At 41.1% G+C, this 17,909-nt stretch overlaps 1 protein-coding gene across 1 annotated transcript; it reads right to left on the bottom strand.

Moving 5' to 3' along the window:
- Nucleotides 1–2,447: 2,447 nt before the first annotated feature.
- Nucleotides 2,448–17,858, bottom strand: LOC110161179 (bile salt-activated lipase-like). Its single transcript, XM_020925894.2, has 11 exons — nucleotides 17,795–17,858; nucleotides 15,522–15,669; nucleotides 15,173–15,292; nucleotides 13,135–13,332; nucleotides 12,200–12,330; nucleotides 10,921–11,028; nucleotides 6,234–6,348; nucleotides 5,524–5,710; nucleotides 4,754–4,957; nucleotides 4,163–4,372; nucleotides 2,448–2,677 (listed from the first exon to the last, which is right to left on the bottom strand). Exons 1-11 carry the CDS (start codon nucleotides 17,855–17,857, stop codon nucleotides 2,491–2,493), a joined length of 1,671 nt encoding a protein of 556 aa, XP_020781553.2. The 5' UTR covers nucleotide 17,858; the 3' UTR covers nucleotides 2,448–2,490.
- Nucleotides 17,859–17,909: the final 51 nt, after the last annotated feature.

Raw genomic sequence — 17,909 nt, 5'->3', positions numbered from 1 at the left:
CATTGAACACTGGACCAGCTCTACACCCTCCATCAGGTGCTTGAGGTTATGTGGGAGTTGCTGCCCTTTGTCATTGGTTCTGCTCATTGTTTTTATGGACAGAATTTCAAGGCACAGTCAGGGGCTGGAAGGGGTCTGGTTTGGGGACCACAGAATCTCATCTCTGCTGTTTGCAGATGATGTTGTTCTGTTAGCTTCATCAAGCCAGGATGTGCATTGGGGCGGTTTGTTTATTTATTTTATTATTATTATATTATTATTATAGACAGGGACAGCGGCCAATTTTTGCATTAACCTTAACAGGAGAGATGCATCGTACATCAGGTTGTAGCATCAGTGCTAATTTCCACCTGTAGTCCCTGGGCAGGTTCATTGATTGATTGTATTTAACTGACCTTGACTATCAACTATTCTGGAGACCTATGTAGCATGTTTTGGGTTGATGGGGAAACCGGAGCACCCAGAGGAAACCCATCCAGACATGGGGAGAAACATGCAAACTCATGAAGCTTGCAGCTGAGTGTGAAGCGGCTGGGATGTAGATCAGCTCCTCCAAATCCGAGGCCATGGTTCTCGACCGGGAAAAGGTGGCTTGCCTTCTCCAGGTTGGTGGAGAGTCCCTGCCTCAGGTGGAGGAGTTCAAGTATCTCAGGGTCTTGTTCACGAGTGAGGGGAGGACGCAGCGTGAGATTGACATGTAGATCGGTGCAGCGTCGGCAGAGTTGTGGTCACTGTATCGAACCGATGAAGAGAGTGGTGAAGAGAGATTTACCGGTCAATCTTTGTTCCTACTCTCATCTATGGTCATGAGATTTGGGTAATGACCGAAAGGACAAGATCGCGGATACAAGGGGTCGAAATTAGTTCCCTCCACAGGGTGGCTGGGCACTCCCTTAGAGATAGGGTGAGGAGCTCAGTCACACGGGAGGAGCTCGAAGGAGAGCCGCTGCTCCTCCACCTCGGGCATCTGTTGCAGATGTGTCCTGGGCGCTTCCCTTGGGAGGTGTTCTGGGCATGTCCCACTGGGAGGAGGCCCCGGGGAAGACCTAGGACACACTGGAGGGACTATGTCTCTCAGCTGGCCTGGGAACGCCTTGGGGTCCCCCCGGAGGAACCGGAGGATGTGTCTGGGGAGAGGGAAGTCTGGGAGTCCCTGCTTAGACTGCTGCCCCCGTGACCCGGCCCCGGATAAGTGAAAGCGATGAAAAAAATAAATACATAAAACAAAAACAAAAAAACAATGATTTTAAAGAAAAATAATGAACGAAAGTGTTACGGGCAGGGGAACTTGTCATGTTGGAGGTCCCGATGTAACAATGATTACATGGTATTTGATTCCATTGCATTTTGGTTGAATAGCGACCTCTTGTGACCGGTAGTGATAAGTGCCACTGGAGCCAGGAGCACATTCCAGTTCATGAGAGAATGGCACGAGCTGGATCACTGATTTTAGCTCTGTCGGTATAAATTGTGTATTTCTGTTTAATTATTTATTATATGATCAGAACCTAATTGTACATCTTATTTATGTCATCTGGAACATTTATGAGGTAATATTTTGTACGATCTTTGAGTTATTACACAGTAATTGACTTAGAACATGTCGTGAAAGAAGCTAACTTTTAGATGCTAATGTGACTTGCTATCCATGTAGAGTGCTGCTTGCCGTGTTTAGCTGAGGTATCCTGACCAGTATGTTCTGTTTCATGCAGGTACATTTTATTTTACTGTAAAAAAGTTCATATAATGTATACTATATAGGCCAGTTCAGGAGAGATGGGCACGAGAGTGCTGCTCGCCGTGTTGAGCCGAGGTGATTGGTAACACAGTCTGGTGCAGTTCACATAGATAAGTCTAGTTCCATATAGTTCCATTTTAGGCAAAGCAAACTCTCCATGGAAACAAGCAGATGGTGTACCCCTACCAGAAAAGTTACAGCCCATTAAATTTCAGCTTAAGCATAATAATTAATTACATTTACACTATCCTTGATCACAACCTATATAGAACACAAACTAGGAAAATACTAAAAAATATTTTTAAAATTCAAAATTATGTTTCAGTTTATAATTCTAATTTACAGATACAATTAAAAACATCCAGAAGACTTACCGAGGTAGCAGAGGCAGCCTCCGCCTCTAGGGGGCACTTTTTCCACAGTGGTAATATTTAACCACTGTGTAAGACAGTTCAGTAACCTGTTCATATCTGCAAGTTCTTATATTCTGTTGCTGTTATACACTGTTTAGAATAGGTTACATTCATGTTCTAGGATTTGATGATGTAATGCAGTATGTTTGTTTATTGTCTACCTTCTTAAAAGTCAATCGGTTGAATTCACTGATCACAGTAGTTTATACAAAAATTTTGTGATAACATTTGGTAATAGGCAATATTCTTAAGGTCATAGTATTCAAAAAGAACACAAAGAGGTAGTAATGTGTTGCACTGTTTATTGGTGAATATGGTGTATAGATGGGTAGATCAGTTTTATTCAGACTTAGTAATGGTGGGCAGACTGGGCAGCACACTGGTCCAGAAGGTCACAAAGCGCATTCTCATATTCTGGTGGACAAAGCCCTGGCCCATGTCGTTGCGGATCTCTAGGAACTTGTCTCCACCACTCTGGAACTCCGGCCAAGCAACAGGGACCGCCGAGCCACCCTGGTTTGGATCTCTGAGGAGGAACAAGGAGAAAAGTTTTTAAAGGGTTCTAGATCTTAAGAGGTTTCATTGGTGAATTATAATTGAAACCATAGACAGTATATATAGTAAATGGACATAGCTAACCCACTAGCTGCGGCGTTCCAACTAGAAAGTCTGCATGCAAGTGTTTCCAGCCCCTACTGACCCTGGCTCCCACGCTCTTACACTGGAATATTGTCGCCCCTCTCTGTATCACAAATATCGTCATGGTAAAGTGGCCATGTTCTAAGACTGTGAAATTGTAGTCAAAGAACCCATGCAAACTGACAGGGAAAGCACATCTTATTGATACTTTAGCTGTGTTCAACTGGTACTCCTGAACTTGAAAAATGCACAAGAACGCTCACCAGAAGTTCCAATGCAGCAATTTTTTCTTTCTAAAACATCAATAGTTCTGGCTGTGTTGTGTTCACTTTGTGGTAAACTTTCCAAAATTTCATGGATTGAGTAAAATTTTAAAATGCCACCATGATTTTTGATGGCTAGAAGATTTCTGATGGTTAGAAGAAAAGGGTACGTTTTTAATTTCGCCATTTTTAAATGGCCAGAAAATCCACATAGTTGAATTTTCAATCAGATCTCTTCATGTACTTCTACTACTCACGCATGTGCCTTTATGTATGTATTCATGTATTTACATTATAGGGCTGTTTTGCCATAAAAGTACTCCAGAAGTAAACTTAAAAATGTTATTTTATTTTTTTAATGTGATATTTTCAAAATTAAAAGAGTGACTTGGGAAACTTGAGCTAAATTTATTACAGCTTAGAATATGTCAATAATTTATGGTGGAAAAAAATGGTCCATTATTTTATTTTGAAAGGAAGAGCATTATGTGTGGGGGAAAAAATGCCATATTCCCATTGACTTCCATTATAAATGCATGGCATGACTAAAACAGTATAATAAGATGAATTCTAACAGAAATGGGAAAAAGCTGGTCTGGTTGTTCTTATCTGAAAGTAAACATGGTATGAGAGTCCAGGACAGACAATGTGACCCTGTGACTGCCCCCCTGTGGCACCTGGGTGAACACACAACTATCAGTGTCAAACAACTATCCCTCAAACAATAGTATCTCCCCTCTGATTGGCCAATGCAAAGTCTGTAGATATATTGATTATATTTTTGATGTGTCAAGGTCTAAATAAAGACTAAGAGCTGACCAGGTCATTTTCACAACATCCATTTTGGATCAGAAAATGAGAAGAGGCTAAAGTAAAGAGGAGACTCTTGGTGCTGTTGTACAGATGACTGAAGAAGTGGATCTCAACAGTCAATATGAGGAGGAGGATGAGAGCTCAAAATATGACCTGAAATGAATGAGGTGATGAATGTCGCTTAATTTTTAAGGTGACCAGGGGGTTGAATAAAAAAATAATAATGACATACTCATTATAAAGTAATTTTTTTGTTCCACAGTGCACCTTTTAGATGACATGAGCAGAGTTCATACCCAGTTTTGGCGAAGTTGGTCCAGTATGCGATGATGTATTTGGACAGGTCCCTGTGCTTGGGCCAGTACCCCAGAGGAGTGGAGAAGGGCTTCCCAAACACGTACTGCAGGTCGTCCGCATGGTCTGCTCCCATCCAGTCGGGGTAGGGCGTGATCAGTCCCCCCATGCGGCTCGGCTCAGAGAACAGGTACGAATATGTGCGGCCAGTTCTATAGAGGGACACAACAAATAGATAATGAGCTTACATTGATTACTATCTATAAAGATTAGTATTATTACTTAAAAATAGCATAACTTAATTAGAACTATAGTAATGTTCAAAGAAATTAATCAAGTAAAAATTAAACGGTATTAAACTACTACTATCATTTTATATTGTCAGTATAAAGTTTTTGTCAGTCTCAGCCAAGGAAAAGATAACTATAACTTTTAATCAAGTACTGTTAAACTTTCAAATATTACTCAGGAAGAAGTATGGTGAATGAAAACTACTCTGAGAAGTCACTTTTGTTGTCAAAGTTGCATCTCCACAAACCTGACTGGAGGAGGATGGATATCCTGACTTTTATAAGATTTAAAATTGTTCTCACGTGGAATGTTGGGCGTGGAGGTACAGAGCAGCCTGAGTGGGCACCAGGAAGATGTAGTCTGTCCCGATGGCCACGGCGGCCTTCTTGATGGTCTCGCGGTTCGGACTGGTGCCCCAGCTGGCGGAGTAGGTGGAGAAAGCTGTCTCCATGCCAGCCTTACCTTTGTCTTTGGTGTATGAGCCCAGCAGTGTCTTCAGGTCTTCACTGTAGCAGACAGACGAGAGCAGCACAAAATAAAAGAGGAAATTATTGCCAGTCTTGGGCCTAGAAGGCACATGCTTGTTTATCGTGTGTATGATTTGATTTTGTATGTGTTAGGATGCTCCCTTGTCTCAGAGGTACTTTTAAATTAAGTTATAATAATAAAATAAATGTACCGACATTGCATGAAAACTTGCTAAAGGTTGGGCTAGTGTGAGCGCACCCTTAAAGTGCATGTTTTCTAAATACTACTTGGGTCTAAGGACTGGGGAAGCTCTGGAAAAGTTGTCCATTTCCTTGTTTCCTGTGACTGCTGGTTAATCTGCTTGTCTGTTAATAAACAGAAATGACTGTTTCATTGTTTGACTTTCTAACTTTCTATTGATTAAATCAGCAATTTTGTGAAGCCCTGTGACATAACTGCCATTGTGATTTTTGGCTATACAAAAATAAACATAAAATAAATGGATTGAATTGATGTACATAGCACCCATATTGAATATCTTAATCTTTTTCCAATATTGTGCAGCCCTGGCTGAAACCTATAAATAGTCAATAGCCTAACTCACATGGGCGTATCCACCAGCATGGAGTTGATCGAGGGGATGTCCAGTGCAGTGAAGATGTGTCCGTCCATGTCATTGACCCCGGCGATGTAGTCGATCTCAGCAGCGTTGTGGAACAGATTTGAGGGGTGGTCTGGCAGGAAGTCTCCATCCACCACCGCAGACAGAACCAGGTTATCCACCACAGGCTCTACATGTGGACACACTTTGGATTAGGAATGAACTTTCTGTCAAAAATATAGTATATTTTACACACATCCAGTGTGTTCACTATGAACATAATTGGATCACAGTCTAATGATGGTTTAGTGACTTAAAAACAGAGCAGAAGTCCAGAATTCTACCTATGACATCACAATCCAGGCAAAATGCAAACATTTTTGAATGCTCATAGAAAATGACTTTGTATTGATGGATTAATGACACTAGCGTGAATGAAGTATAATTCAACTTCAAGTATGAATTTGATAAGTTGACAATGTAACATGGTTGAAAGTACAAACATGGTTATTATCAGAAATTGAGAAATTTAACAGTGCAGTCTGGGAAATTATTCCAGCTCTCAAACTACAATGAACTGCCCTGTAGCTCTACCAGTAATCTGTATCTGTAGTAAAGTCAGAAACCTAAAATAAAAAATAAAATAAAAATAAATAAAACTTAACTAAGGATTGTTGTAAAATAATGGCAAAAATATAACAAATATGAATTACGGGAAGGGGAGCTTTGAATGTTGAGGGTCCCAGCCATGGTGATGGCCACAGGGTCAGTCATCTTGAGACAGGCCGCCATCCTGCTGTCAGTTGGACAGTTCACCTTCAGAGCCACCTGATACACACACAAAGAGAGTAAGGTTTTGGAATGAAAATATACAACTGGAATTTCAACGGAACTAGCCTGTACTTAGAGTTTAAAAAATGTTACATACATACATACATACATACATACATACAGTATTACTATGAACTATGAGTTGTCAGTACTTTAAGATAGAGGACAAATACAAGTTTTTTCTCTTTCTCGTTATATAGATGGACCACACCAGATTATAAAATGGTCATCATGTCCAAGAATTTTCTAATTAAGAATAAATCAGCATTATACTTGTTATCAGTAAAAGTTATATTTGATTTGAACATGTTTACCTTATATCTTTGAACACAGTTAGATCATGTTTATTGTATTAAAAATCAAGATGTTACATATGGTTTCTTTAAAGAAGACATATTATGCTTAAGGCATTTAATATTAAACTATAAATGACTTAGGTCATTAATTTGCATTTTTTTTTAATAAGAAAAAAGCCTCCTCCTTTATTTTTTAAGTGAGACAGTCCTTTTCAAAATAGGCCCTTTGGTGACAGGAATGTCATTCTTGAACAATTTTGACAATTGCTCGTTCATGCTGGATACAGAGCAACATTCTGTAAATACTGACATATATTATATATTATATGATATTGATTGGAGAAAACAGAAGAAAACAACGAGGACAAAGATGGTTCCACTCTCAACACATCTTTTACAAGGTCATGTGCTTTTGATTTTCGCTTTTGATACGCAGATATTCACTTTAATTGTTGCCTCTAAGGGCACATTTTCTCACCGCAAAGGACACTACATGTTTCACAGACCTTTTATTGTTGTTATTATTATATATTGATAGTCCTGTCACACCTTGACGATTTAGCCAGCATATGCTGACGTATGAAAAATTTGGTAAATACGCTGGCGTACGTCAGATAAGTTATAGCTAAGTTTTGTATAAGTTCTGAGCACACTGAAGCACGCTGGCATACGTCATCATACAACAAGGTCGTCAAAAAATTTTCAGCATGCTTAAAATTTCTCAATGTATGTCTGCACATGCTTATACGTCCTGCATACGTGGGCCATAAGTTGTAGGTACATTATGCAATCGTTGACACACATAAGTAACTTACAATTAACGTGTGTGAATAAGTCCAAATTCGTTGAGATAATGTCTAGTAACTTATGAATAACATGCTTTGAACCTGTGTGTAACTTATGTCAAACTTACCTCTAACGCATATTGACGTATGCAGATGTATCTGACATGCCCCAGAAGACCACAGAACTTACTGAACGTGTTTCGAACTTTTAGCTACTGTATAATGGCGTGGGAAACAGTCATTTGCATTTTAAAAAAGCGCGTCATGTAGGCGATCTGTGAAGAACATCATATAGCCTAAATAAATCCTAAATTGAACCAGCTCAATGAGAAGACTTTATTACTCACCCAGCATTATCCATAGAATTTGTTCTCCGCAAATAATGACATCCAGTCCACAAAACCGCGCTATTAATCCATTTGAGTCGTTCTTTGAAAGTAAAAAGGCAAGAGTCGCACATGTGTTTGTTTACAACCAGCATGTGTGTGAAGCTGCAGATTAGCGATAATGATTCTATTTCCTGTGGACTTTATCTCCAATCTTTTATGCTTTAAAAACCATGTATCTGAAGTACTGCCTCACATTTCACAAATAATAACACAGTTTTGTCTTGTATCTAAACTAGAAGTGCAGAACAGTTAAGAGTCTCAAAGCGACTGGTTTTACTCTAGACAGAAAACAGCTGACGCGATCGCGCTCACAACTTTACAGCCTGTGGTCTGCAGACATATCCTGCCGCTCTATACCTACCGACCTATCAATCAATCTGCTGCATTCAGCATCATGGACAGCAAGAGACGTAAAATATGGCGTATCGGAATAGCAATCCCAAAAAGATTGGAAAACTGGCATATCTAAATAGAGGCATGTTATAATACCGAGTTGTCTAAAGGCTGGGATGTCGGAATGAAGGGATGTTGGAATAGGTGGCGAAAACTCACTGTACCTATTGCGTGCCAATAGAGCCAGGAGTTTTCTTCAGCGTGACGCTTATTAATAATGTTTCTACTGTGATATCTAATGCAGCTATGATTTAAATTGTCAAGCAGCAGCCTTTTTTTTTATAGGCGATAACATAGGGCCATGCACTATGCATAAGTTAGGGTGACCATATTTCCGTTTGTGAAAACCCGGACATCTTTGGGGGGAGGGGGGGGCTTTTTTTTTTTTTTTTTTACAGGGTATGAATGCGTATTGTATATTACAGGCGGGTAGTAATTACACATGGGTGGGTCAGGACTAAACCAGGTCTAAACCAGGACTAATCTTGGACTTAAGAGAGAGAACGCCGAGCAGTCGCAAAGCACGATCGGGCAATTGCCGCGTTTACCTCCGTGAGGTGCGGAGCTCTCCATCGGTCCTTTCTCCTGTGGTCACCTCCGAGCCTGTCCTGACGGTGAGTCCTGTTTCAGTCCTAGTTTAGTCCTGTTTTAGTCCTAGTTTAGTTGTGGATTAGTCCTCCTCTTCAGTCCTGGAATCAGTCCTAGGTTAGTCTTGGTTCAGTTCGTGGCGTAGGCAGCGCAAAAGTTTGATATAATCTCTGGTTAATGGGCAGGTGCAGTCCTGTCCTGTGCGGTTGCGGTGTTGTACTGGGGGTCTCCAAAAAAGGACCCTTGCAGGACTCTGCACTGAAGGCTCCATTACGGAATAAATTAATCTTCAGTTCGTTACATAAAGAAGGAGGAAAATAACAAAAGGATGACAGCAGCAATAAGTTTCAAGAAGGAAGTAAAAAGGGTTGCACCTGCCCTGTCTGAGAAGAGTTTATAAAGTGTGTACTGAGGGGTTTTACAGCCTTAAAACAGATAGAATAATTGTAAAATATAAAGTTGACTACTTCGCGGATTTCACCTACTCTCACCTCACAACCTGTGCACTTGGCCTCCCACTTGTCCCGACCGGGATGGAAAAACGGAGAATTTCTTGTACAAGTCATTGTTAAATGTGCATTTGTGCTTCGGTATGTTGCAGGCTGACTGACTGTAATGCCCCTAATGAACGGTACTGAAAACCCAGACATTTGCATCACTTTGTAAAAAAAAAACCCGGACGCCCAGGACAGGACGCAAAATACGGACATGTCCGGGGAAAAACGGACCTTTGGTCACCCTAGCATAAGTTGTGGATGCAGGCAACACACTGAGCATTAGTTGGTATCTATAAGTTATCGAAACATTCTATATAAGTTACTAATGCATCATGCACACGTCCTACTCATTATGAATATGCTATGTGTACGCCCAAAATTGATTAAAAAAAAAAACATCGATAGTTCAGCATATGACAGCGTTTTAGGGAAATTCTGGTATGTCGGCATACACTGGCTAAATCATCAAGGTGTGACAGGGCCATTAGTACACACATGAAATTAGCGCAGTTTATCCAGTGTTTATGCCCCTGGGAGTGAAGGAGTACAGCCTGTGAGTCCCGTTAATGCAGTGGAACACTATTTGGCAGAGTCAGAGCGCGGGCCTCCTTTCTTTAGTATAGATGTCTGATACCCAGACACTTTTAAGCTATTGTACTTTGAGCGTGAAGGCTTGTGGGCTAGCTCTTAACTCCGTGCGTGTACAGGAGCTATTATACTTTTAGCATGAAGGCTAGCAGGTTAGCTCTTAACTCCATGCGTGTTTATTCCAGACCACACCATGGGTGCTCCATGTCAAATTAATGAGGTGTCAATACCAGCAGAAGCCCACACTCACAGTATCGATACTGTGGCATTTCAATACCGTGGTATACCTTAATACCATTCATCGTCCCATCCCTAGATACCAGACATTATTTTTACAGGGCTTCTATTACAGTAGTATATCTAATTCATTATTTTATCATATAATGTATGCAATTTAATTATAGCGCGGCCTACTTTCACAATTCATGCACAAAGTAAAGAAAAGGGTACTGTCAAATCCACAGTATGGATTTTGGGCAAATAGATCAACATCCTTAGCACTCATTGACAGAGTTCAGCAAATCACAACTTCCTTAGTTAAAAAATAAATGCAATAGAAGTCTTTGTGGATCTGACCAAAGCTTTTGACAATATTGAACATGCCATTCTAGTTAAGAAACCAGAGCGACATGGGATTAGGGGCATCACTTTACAGTGGCTCAAAAGTTATCTGAGTGACAGAAAACAATATGTAAGCATGGGAGAACTACTGACTGTGGAGTTCCACAAGGGTCTATATTGGGTCTAAAACTATTTATTGTTTACATTAATGGTTTGTGTCATGTGAAACCAGTATTGTTTGCTGATGCTGTTTTGCTCTAATATCGATCTGCATGAATTAATAATAATAATAATAATAATAATAATAACATTCTGGTTTAATGGAAAAAAAACTATCACTTAATATGAACAGAACTAATTGATGTATTTTGGAAATGAGATGAATAATACAGAAATCAATATATAAACATTATCAGTATCAGTGCATCCCTAGTTTGTTAGCAATAAGATATTGACTGCAATGTGCTCTCACCTCCTCAGCAACCTTGCGTGGGTTCTTGATGACACCCCAGGGACACAGGGACACTCCGCTCTGAGAGATGGCTCTACGGATCAGGCCCTTGTTGTGTGGAGTCAGGGTCTGTCACAAAAACAAACATTCATCAAAGACTGGGGACTACTTGTGGCCATGCCAGCTTGTCAAAGCCTGATCCCGTCAGGTCTCAGAAGCTCAGCAGGACTGGGCCTGATTAGTACTTGGATGGGAGACACTGGGAAAATCAGGTACCACAGGGGGGTGCCAGTCGTAAAAAGCTGTTGTTGTGTCCTTAGGCAAGGCACTTCACCCTCATTGCCTAGTATGAAAGTGGTGTGTGTGCGTGAGTGATGGTGGTGGTCGGACGGGCAGATGACGCAGATTGGCAGCCTCGCTTCCGTCAGTCTATCCCAGGGCAGCTGTGGCTACAGTAGTAGATTACCACCACTGGGTATGAAGTGAATGAATAATGCTCTGTAAAGCATCTTTGAGTGTCCAAAAAAGCACAATATAAAACTGATGCATTATTATTATTATTAATATTATTACTATGACTGTCAACAATATTCTAGTGTTATGAAACAACAAAATATCAATCAATATGAATGTCAATAAAAATAAAAATAAAAAGCTAAACTACTGCAAGGGCTACACAATATGTTGCAAATTATCAGTATCACAATATATATTCAAATGAACTCATGCTGTTGATGGGCAGATGCACATTATTGGATGAACTTGCCAACAACTCTTGGGTTACTTAGATTTGGTCAAACTTCATATTATTACAACCTTATTGTTTATTTCTTTAAAAAAGTCAACTATATCAAAGCCAGTGTGATTGGTATTGGCCGTGTCTGTTGTAAGCATAGACTGTATATATAAATGAACATAGGTAAGGCACTAGCTGCTTCCAGCTCCTTCTGACCCTGGCTCCGATTGACTTACATTGGAGTATTGTGTCTCTTTGTAACTGCTCTTGTGACCCTTGTCATTTTGGTCTTAAAATGTTTGTATGAACCTGATCTGCATGATCCTATTTATAATATTCATAATTTAGAGGCTCCAAATTCTCCCCTGTAAGTGTTAGCATCGAAAGCTTCATTTGAGTGGAACCAATGGCTATGGGTGGGATCACACTCGCTTAGTCCACTTCTTTATACAGTCTGTGGTAGTGGTCCATATTGGTTTTAGGCGATCAGACAATGGGCCTCAAAAATCACCATCTGAGCACCTCTATGATAAACCAACAGAAACAATAAAAGATGGAGCAAACCTGGAAGCTGACACTAGCGCCCCCTGCAGACTCTCCAAAGAGGGTGATGTTGTTGGGGTCTCCTCCGAACGAGCGGATGTTCCTGTGCACCCAGGCGATGGCAGCCTGCTGGTCCCACAGGCCGTAGTTTCCTGAAGATCACAAACCATTATATTAACAGGACGTCCCACCAACAGTGAGCACTGTGCATGGGTTATGTAAAGCAGTGAGAGGAGGAACAGTGAGGTTTCTCCTGTTTGACTGTTGCTCTGCTCATTTTGGAGGCTACTGCTTTTATTCAGAAACACACCATAAATAACTGTATTAGGCCATAACTTCAGAATTCATTACTGCAAATGATAAGGCCTTAATATGTATTACATATGTTTTTGACAGTTTTTTTCACTACATAATTTCACAGCCATTTAATGGTTTTAAACAATATGAAATACATGAAACGTTAAATATAATAGTAAGATAACTGACAAGAAGTATTAAACTATAACAGGTCTATACCTCATACTTCACTTTATGACAAAATCTGATCCACTCAAAGGACAAAACACTGAGCCACAAACAAAGCAATGTGGTCTACTCCATTGAGTTTAGTGAAGACTGCAGTGAGCACTACATTAGAAAAAACAGCCACTTCACATGAGGATGAACCAACACAGACAAGAGAGCAGCAGTGGACTTCAGTCTGCTGTACATCTCCACCTAAAAGCCACGGGCCACTCCCTTGACGATAGTGAGGTACAGATTTTAACCAGAGAAAAGAACTGACTTGAGAAGGGAGTTAAAAAAGCAATTTTTGTTAAGAAAGAGAATCCTTCCTTAAAAAGAAATGGAGGCCTCAAACATCATCTATCTCCTATTTACAACTCCATCCTCAAACCTAAATCAAAACAAACAAAGAAAACAATAGGGATATCCAGGTCAGAAAGAAAAAGTCTCACCAGGGAGATCAGACTGTCCGGTGCTCAGGAAGCCCAGGGGTCCCACACGATATCCCAGAGTCACCACAATGACATCCCCCCTGTCTGCGATCTCCTGTCCATCGTACAGGTAGTTGTCCAGGAAATTGGCCCCCATGGAGCCCCCCACCAGGAAGGCCCCTCCATAGATCCACACCATCACAGGCAGGTTGGAGGAGACTGAAACAAGTGGCAGTTTTATAGAGTTAGAGTTTATACTGAGGGCTGAGAAGTGTCGTGTGTATGTTTAAATATAGGAATATGTTAATATTTTGTCAGACAATTGGATTTTTTCCTGTGTCATTTCATGCAACAAAATTACATCACAAGTTGTAGATGAGAGATTCAAGGATGATGGATGAAGTAAGGTGACAGACTAATTTCACGAAAACATACTTTTTTTCCTACACTGTACACATCTTGTTTCTCTGAGTTTGACAATTTTGCACCAGTTCCAAATACCCTGCAGTCCACATGGCGCATACTGACCCTGGCTCCCATTGACTTACATTCGACAACATCCCAGTTAAGGTGAACAGCTCAAACAGTGTTGGCGAAGGCATTGGACAGTTTGCCAGAATTTCTTTGACGCCAACCGACAGTCCTCCTCCATGGCCTCGCCAAACTCTTCCCAACCCCTATTTTGTGCCTCTATGACCACTTGGACTCCAGCGCGCTTGGCCTGTCACTACCGGTCAACTTACCTCTCCTTGAACCACTATCTTAATGTGGCGGAGGGGTTTGAGTGAATGATCCTAGCAGCTATGTTATTGGGGTCTTCATGCCCCTGGTAGGGTCACCCAAGGCAAACAGTTCCTGGGGAACGGGTCAGACTAAGAGCAGTTCAGAAGCCCCCTATGACGAGCAACACACAGAGGCCAGTGACGTCGCCCAGATTGGTGTTAATTGGGCTCCATCCTGGAGCCAGGTCTAGGGTAAGCCCGAGGAAGCAACGTGGGACCATCACCCTGTGGACCCACCACCCACAGGAGCATCCATTTCTCCACTTCTCTGGCATTACCCGTGGGGCGTGGCAGCAAGCAGGTGTGGGCCTGCTCATTGCCCCACACCTCAGCCACCATGTGTTTTGCTGGAGTGTTGTGTAACTGCGCCTTCAGGTTGGGGATAGGTCTCTTACTGTTGCGTCAGCTTATGGGCCGAACAGCAGTGCAGAGTACCCAGCCTTCTTAGAGTCCCTGGGAGGGGTACTAGATAGTGCACCGACCAGGGACTTCTTTGTTCTACTGGGAAACTTCTATGCCCATGTGGACAATGACAGTGATGCCTGGAGAGGGGTGATTGGGAGGAACAGCCTCCCTGATCTGAACCTGAGTGCTGTTCTGGTATTGAACTTTTGTGCTAGTCACAGCTTGTCTATAACAAACACCATGTTCGTGCACAAGGGTGTCCATCAGTGCACGTGGCACCAGGACACCCTAGGCCATAGGTCGATGATCGACTTTGTTGTTGCGTCTTCTGACCTTCGACCGCATGTCTTGGACACTTGGGTGAAGCGAAGGGCAGAGCTGTCAACTGATCATCACCTGGTGGTGAGTTGGCAGAGGAGGAAGCCAGAAAGACCTGACAGACCCAAGCGTATCATGAGGGTCTTTTGGGAATGTCTGTCAGAGCCTTCTGTCAAGGCGACCTTCAACTCACACCTCTGCGAGAGCTTCTCCCAAATCTCAGGGGAGGTTGTGGACATAAAGTCCGAGTGGGCTTTGTTCTCTGCCTCTATTATAAACTTCAATTGTACAATTGTAAACTTTATTTTATACTCTATGCTTTAAATCTGACACATCTTTCAATGCCCCTGGACACCTCATCAGATTTTGAGCTGGGCTTAGTCAGGGCTACCTTGAGTATGGAGCATTTTACTTACTCTGCATGTTTTGGGTTGATGAGGGAAACCAGAGTGCTCTGAGGTAAGCGACCCAGACACAGGGAGAAACATTTGCATAGAAAGGTGTAGGTGGCCTGGAAGTTAAACCCAAATGCAAGTACATTTGCTGCTGTTTACCTTCTGCGCGGTGAGGGACCCAGATGTTGAGGTAGAGGCAGTCCTCAGAGCCTCTGGTGTCTGTCATGAGCATATTCAACTGAAGGCAGCGAGGTTTGTAGTCTTGAGCTTTCAACACACCTGAGGAAACAGACACAATCAAATGACATGAAAAAAAAATGTAAATCATACATTTGATATGCCAAAAGAATATGGAGAGTTGTTAAATTAAATATTGGCCAGTTATAGTGAATGTAAAATCTGGATCAAGAAAATTACACTTTTCCTCATACACTTCACATGTTAAAAACATTTGTAAAGCCAATAACTTGTATGTTCCTGTGATAGAGGAGCATTAGTGTGTGCTCACCATCCCAGCCTGGATGGCGTCTGGGTTTCTCAAAGCGTCCGGGGGTGTCAGCGAAGGGAATTCCCTTGAAAATATCCATGTGCCTTTGGTAGGCCAGGCGGATGTTTTCCCCCTCCACCAAGCCGCCCTCCGTGGAAACCACACCCAGCTGTACAGGGAAAACAGCTCATTACAACCTAAACTATATGAAAATATCACAGATTTTAGGTTTTAGTGTGTCACTTTTCTGATGAGGGTTCTGCCACCTGCTTGTTTCAGTGTTATTGTTTTGACATCGAAATAATCTATGATTCAATTGCACGTGTATTAATTGCCTTGGAAAACATTCCTTCTAGGTATGTCGGGTTGCCTTTCCACAGAATAGATTCTTTAACATGCTCTGGAGCTGGCTCCATAGAGATAGACATGTCTAAAGTCAGTATGTAAAACAGGTTCTCTCTAAAACACCACAATTTGTGGAAATTTGAATTTAGAGCACAATATATCGGAGTTGTTATCTGGAAGTATTTCATGTATTTTGAGAAAATTTTGACATAAATGTAAATTTTGAAGAGTTCTATCTTTTTGTCAACTATGTCAGACATTTTCAAAATCCTAATAAGATGATCATCTAAATCTCTGCAGGAATAATTGGTTACTCAGGCTCAAAGAAATTATTTCTATTTCTATCAGCAGCTACGCTGTTTGCTTAATACATACATGGTAATTACACTTCAATTAACCGTGTTCTTATTAGGACAAAATTAAATTAACATTAGCTTTAAAAACACAAAATAATGTAACTGTTCTTGTATGCACCTTAAACTGTACTACAGAGAAGTAACTAATGCAAAAAAACATGTTCATTCTGCTCCGTGTCAACTTTTCTGTCTTTGTCATGTCACCTGTATAGTATAACATAGTAAAAATACATGTTATTTACACTGAGTGTCATTTCATTTGCTTATCCTAATGTGAAGCAGTTGGAATTAATACAAAACTTAATACAATTAAAGATGGATAAGAGGCAGTGCCCATTTTCCTCCAGAAACCAAATCATGAGCAATAATGAAATAATGCAAAACTGTATTTTTTTGTTTGTTTGTTTGTTTGTTTTCTTACCAAATACTCATTGGAAAAGCAAGTACATATACACATTTACTGCAGAAGGCTGGTCCCCCGCTGCCTCCATAGGGTTGCCGCACCAATCACGTAGGGTTGCAGCATTGAGGTTTGTGAGGCAGCCGAAGGTGAAGGGCCCAAACGAACCAAAACAAACATGGCAACGCCTGCAGACCTACTTCAGTCCATTTTAGCATCAATACTACAGGACTATTTAGGTTGTGAAAAATGTGCACAAGGTAAATCCTTTGTGTGTTTGTGGACAGGGATGATGTCTGTGCTTTTCTCTCAACTGGATGAAACTAAAGTTTGAATTTTCGTCTTGTTCCGCTGTTGTGACGCTTCAAGGCTTCAAGATTAAAATTATCGTCATGATGTTTGACATTTTCCAATTACTTTTGTTGAGAGCCATCCCAGATCGATGTGTAGAACTCTATTCAGAGTAACACACATATCAATCTGGTGTGAGCCAGCTTAGGTCTAAACAGTTCTAGTTCAATCATCACTAAAAGTGATGTGAAGTAAAAATACATTCTGTTATAGTCTATTATTTCACTTATTTGCTAATTCACAGTTCAAATAGCCTAAAAATATTGTTGTGCCAGAGGAAAAAAAGTGACCTTCAGCTGCCCTGTCCATCAAACTGAGCTTTCACACATCTGCCTGTCATCTTCAGGTCCTGACAGCAGAGACTGAGGGGTCCACACAGTGCAGGGGAGGAGGGAGGAGGTGCGCCTGTTGCAGGTAGCAGTCACCGTAGGCATCGCTTCCATATGGTAGAGCAATCCGTCATGTGGCAGTTTCTTGGTACACATCAGCTAATTTGCCCTCATAATTTAGCACCTGGCTTCCCTAAACTGTTATTTGTGAACTTATAAACGGGTTGAAACACCATTTCACAGTTTAAGTTGCAGATAACATACTTAAAATAGCATAAAGCACAAGTTACAGGTTTGAGTGTCAAGTTGAATGTGTGATGAAGTTGACATTTTAAGTTGATGTTGACAGATCCACCAACTTACTCTACTCTACAAGATGTCTAACTCGTAAATGTAGAATTGTAAACATGTTTTGTCCTGACTCTAAAGAAATTATTCTAAATAAATTTATTTTAAATTTAAAATCTAAAAAAAATTTACATAAAATATTTTTTTTTAATCCAAATGACTTACAGAAGCAGCCGAGACGGCCTCCAAAAACACGGCCACAGCCACACAGATCCCGAGCAGCACCATCGTGTCCACTCTAGCGACCAGAGCAGAGTCCTGCTGGCCTTTTATACTCCAT

This window comes from Boleophthalmus pectinirostris, unplaced genomic scaffold (assembly GCF_026225935.1).
Source record: "Boleophthalmus pectinirostris isolate CB_2022bp ecotype Guang Dong unplaced genomic scaffold, ASM2622593v1 HiC_scaffold_18, whole genome shotgun sequence".
In the NCBI taxonomy this organism is placed as follows: domain Eukaryota; kingdom Metazoa; phylum Chordata; class Actinopteri; order Gobiiformes; family Gobiidae; genus Boleophthalmus; species Boleophthalmus pectinirostris.
The sequence above is the reverse complement of the archived record's forward strand: the minus strand, read 5'-3'. Positions and strand labels throughout refer to the sequence as shown.

Excerpts from the sequence above, each read along its gene's own strand:
- LOC110161179 (XM_020925894.2), bottom strand. The coding sequence starts at position 17,857 with ATGGTGCTGCTCGGGATCTGTGTGGCTGTGGCCGTGTTTTTGGAGGCC. Across the intron at positions 12,331-13,134 it reads CGGACAGTCTGATCTCCCTG|GAAACTACGGCCTGTGGGAC; the intron begins GTGAGACTTTTT and ends TGTGATCTTCAG. Across the intron at positions 2,678-4,162 it reads ACCAACTTCGCCAAAACTGG|AGATCCAAACCAGGGTGGCT; the intron begins GTATGAACTCTG and ends GTTCCTCCTCAG.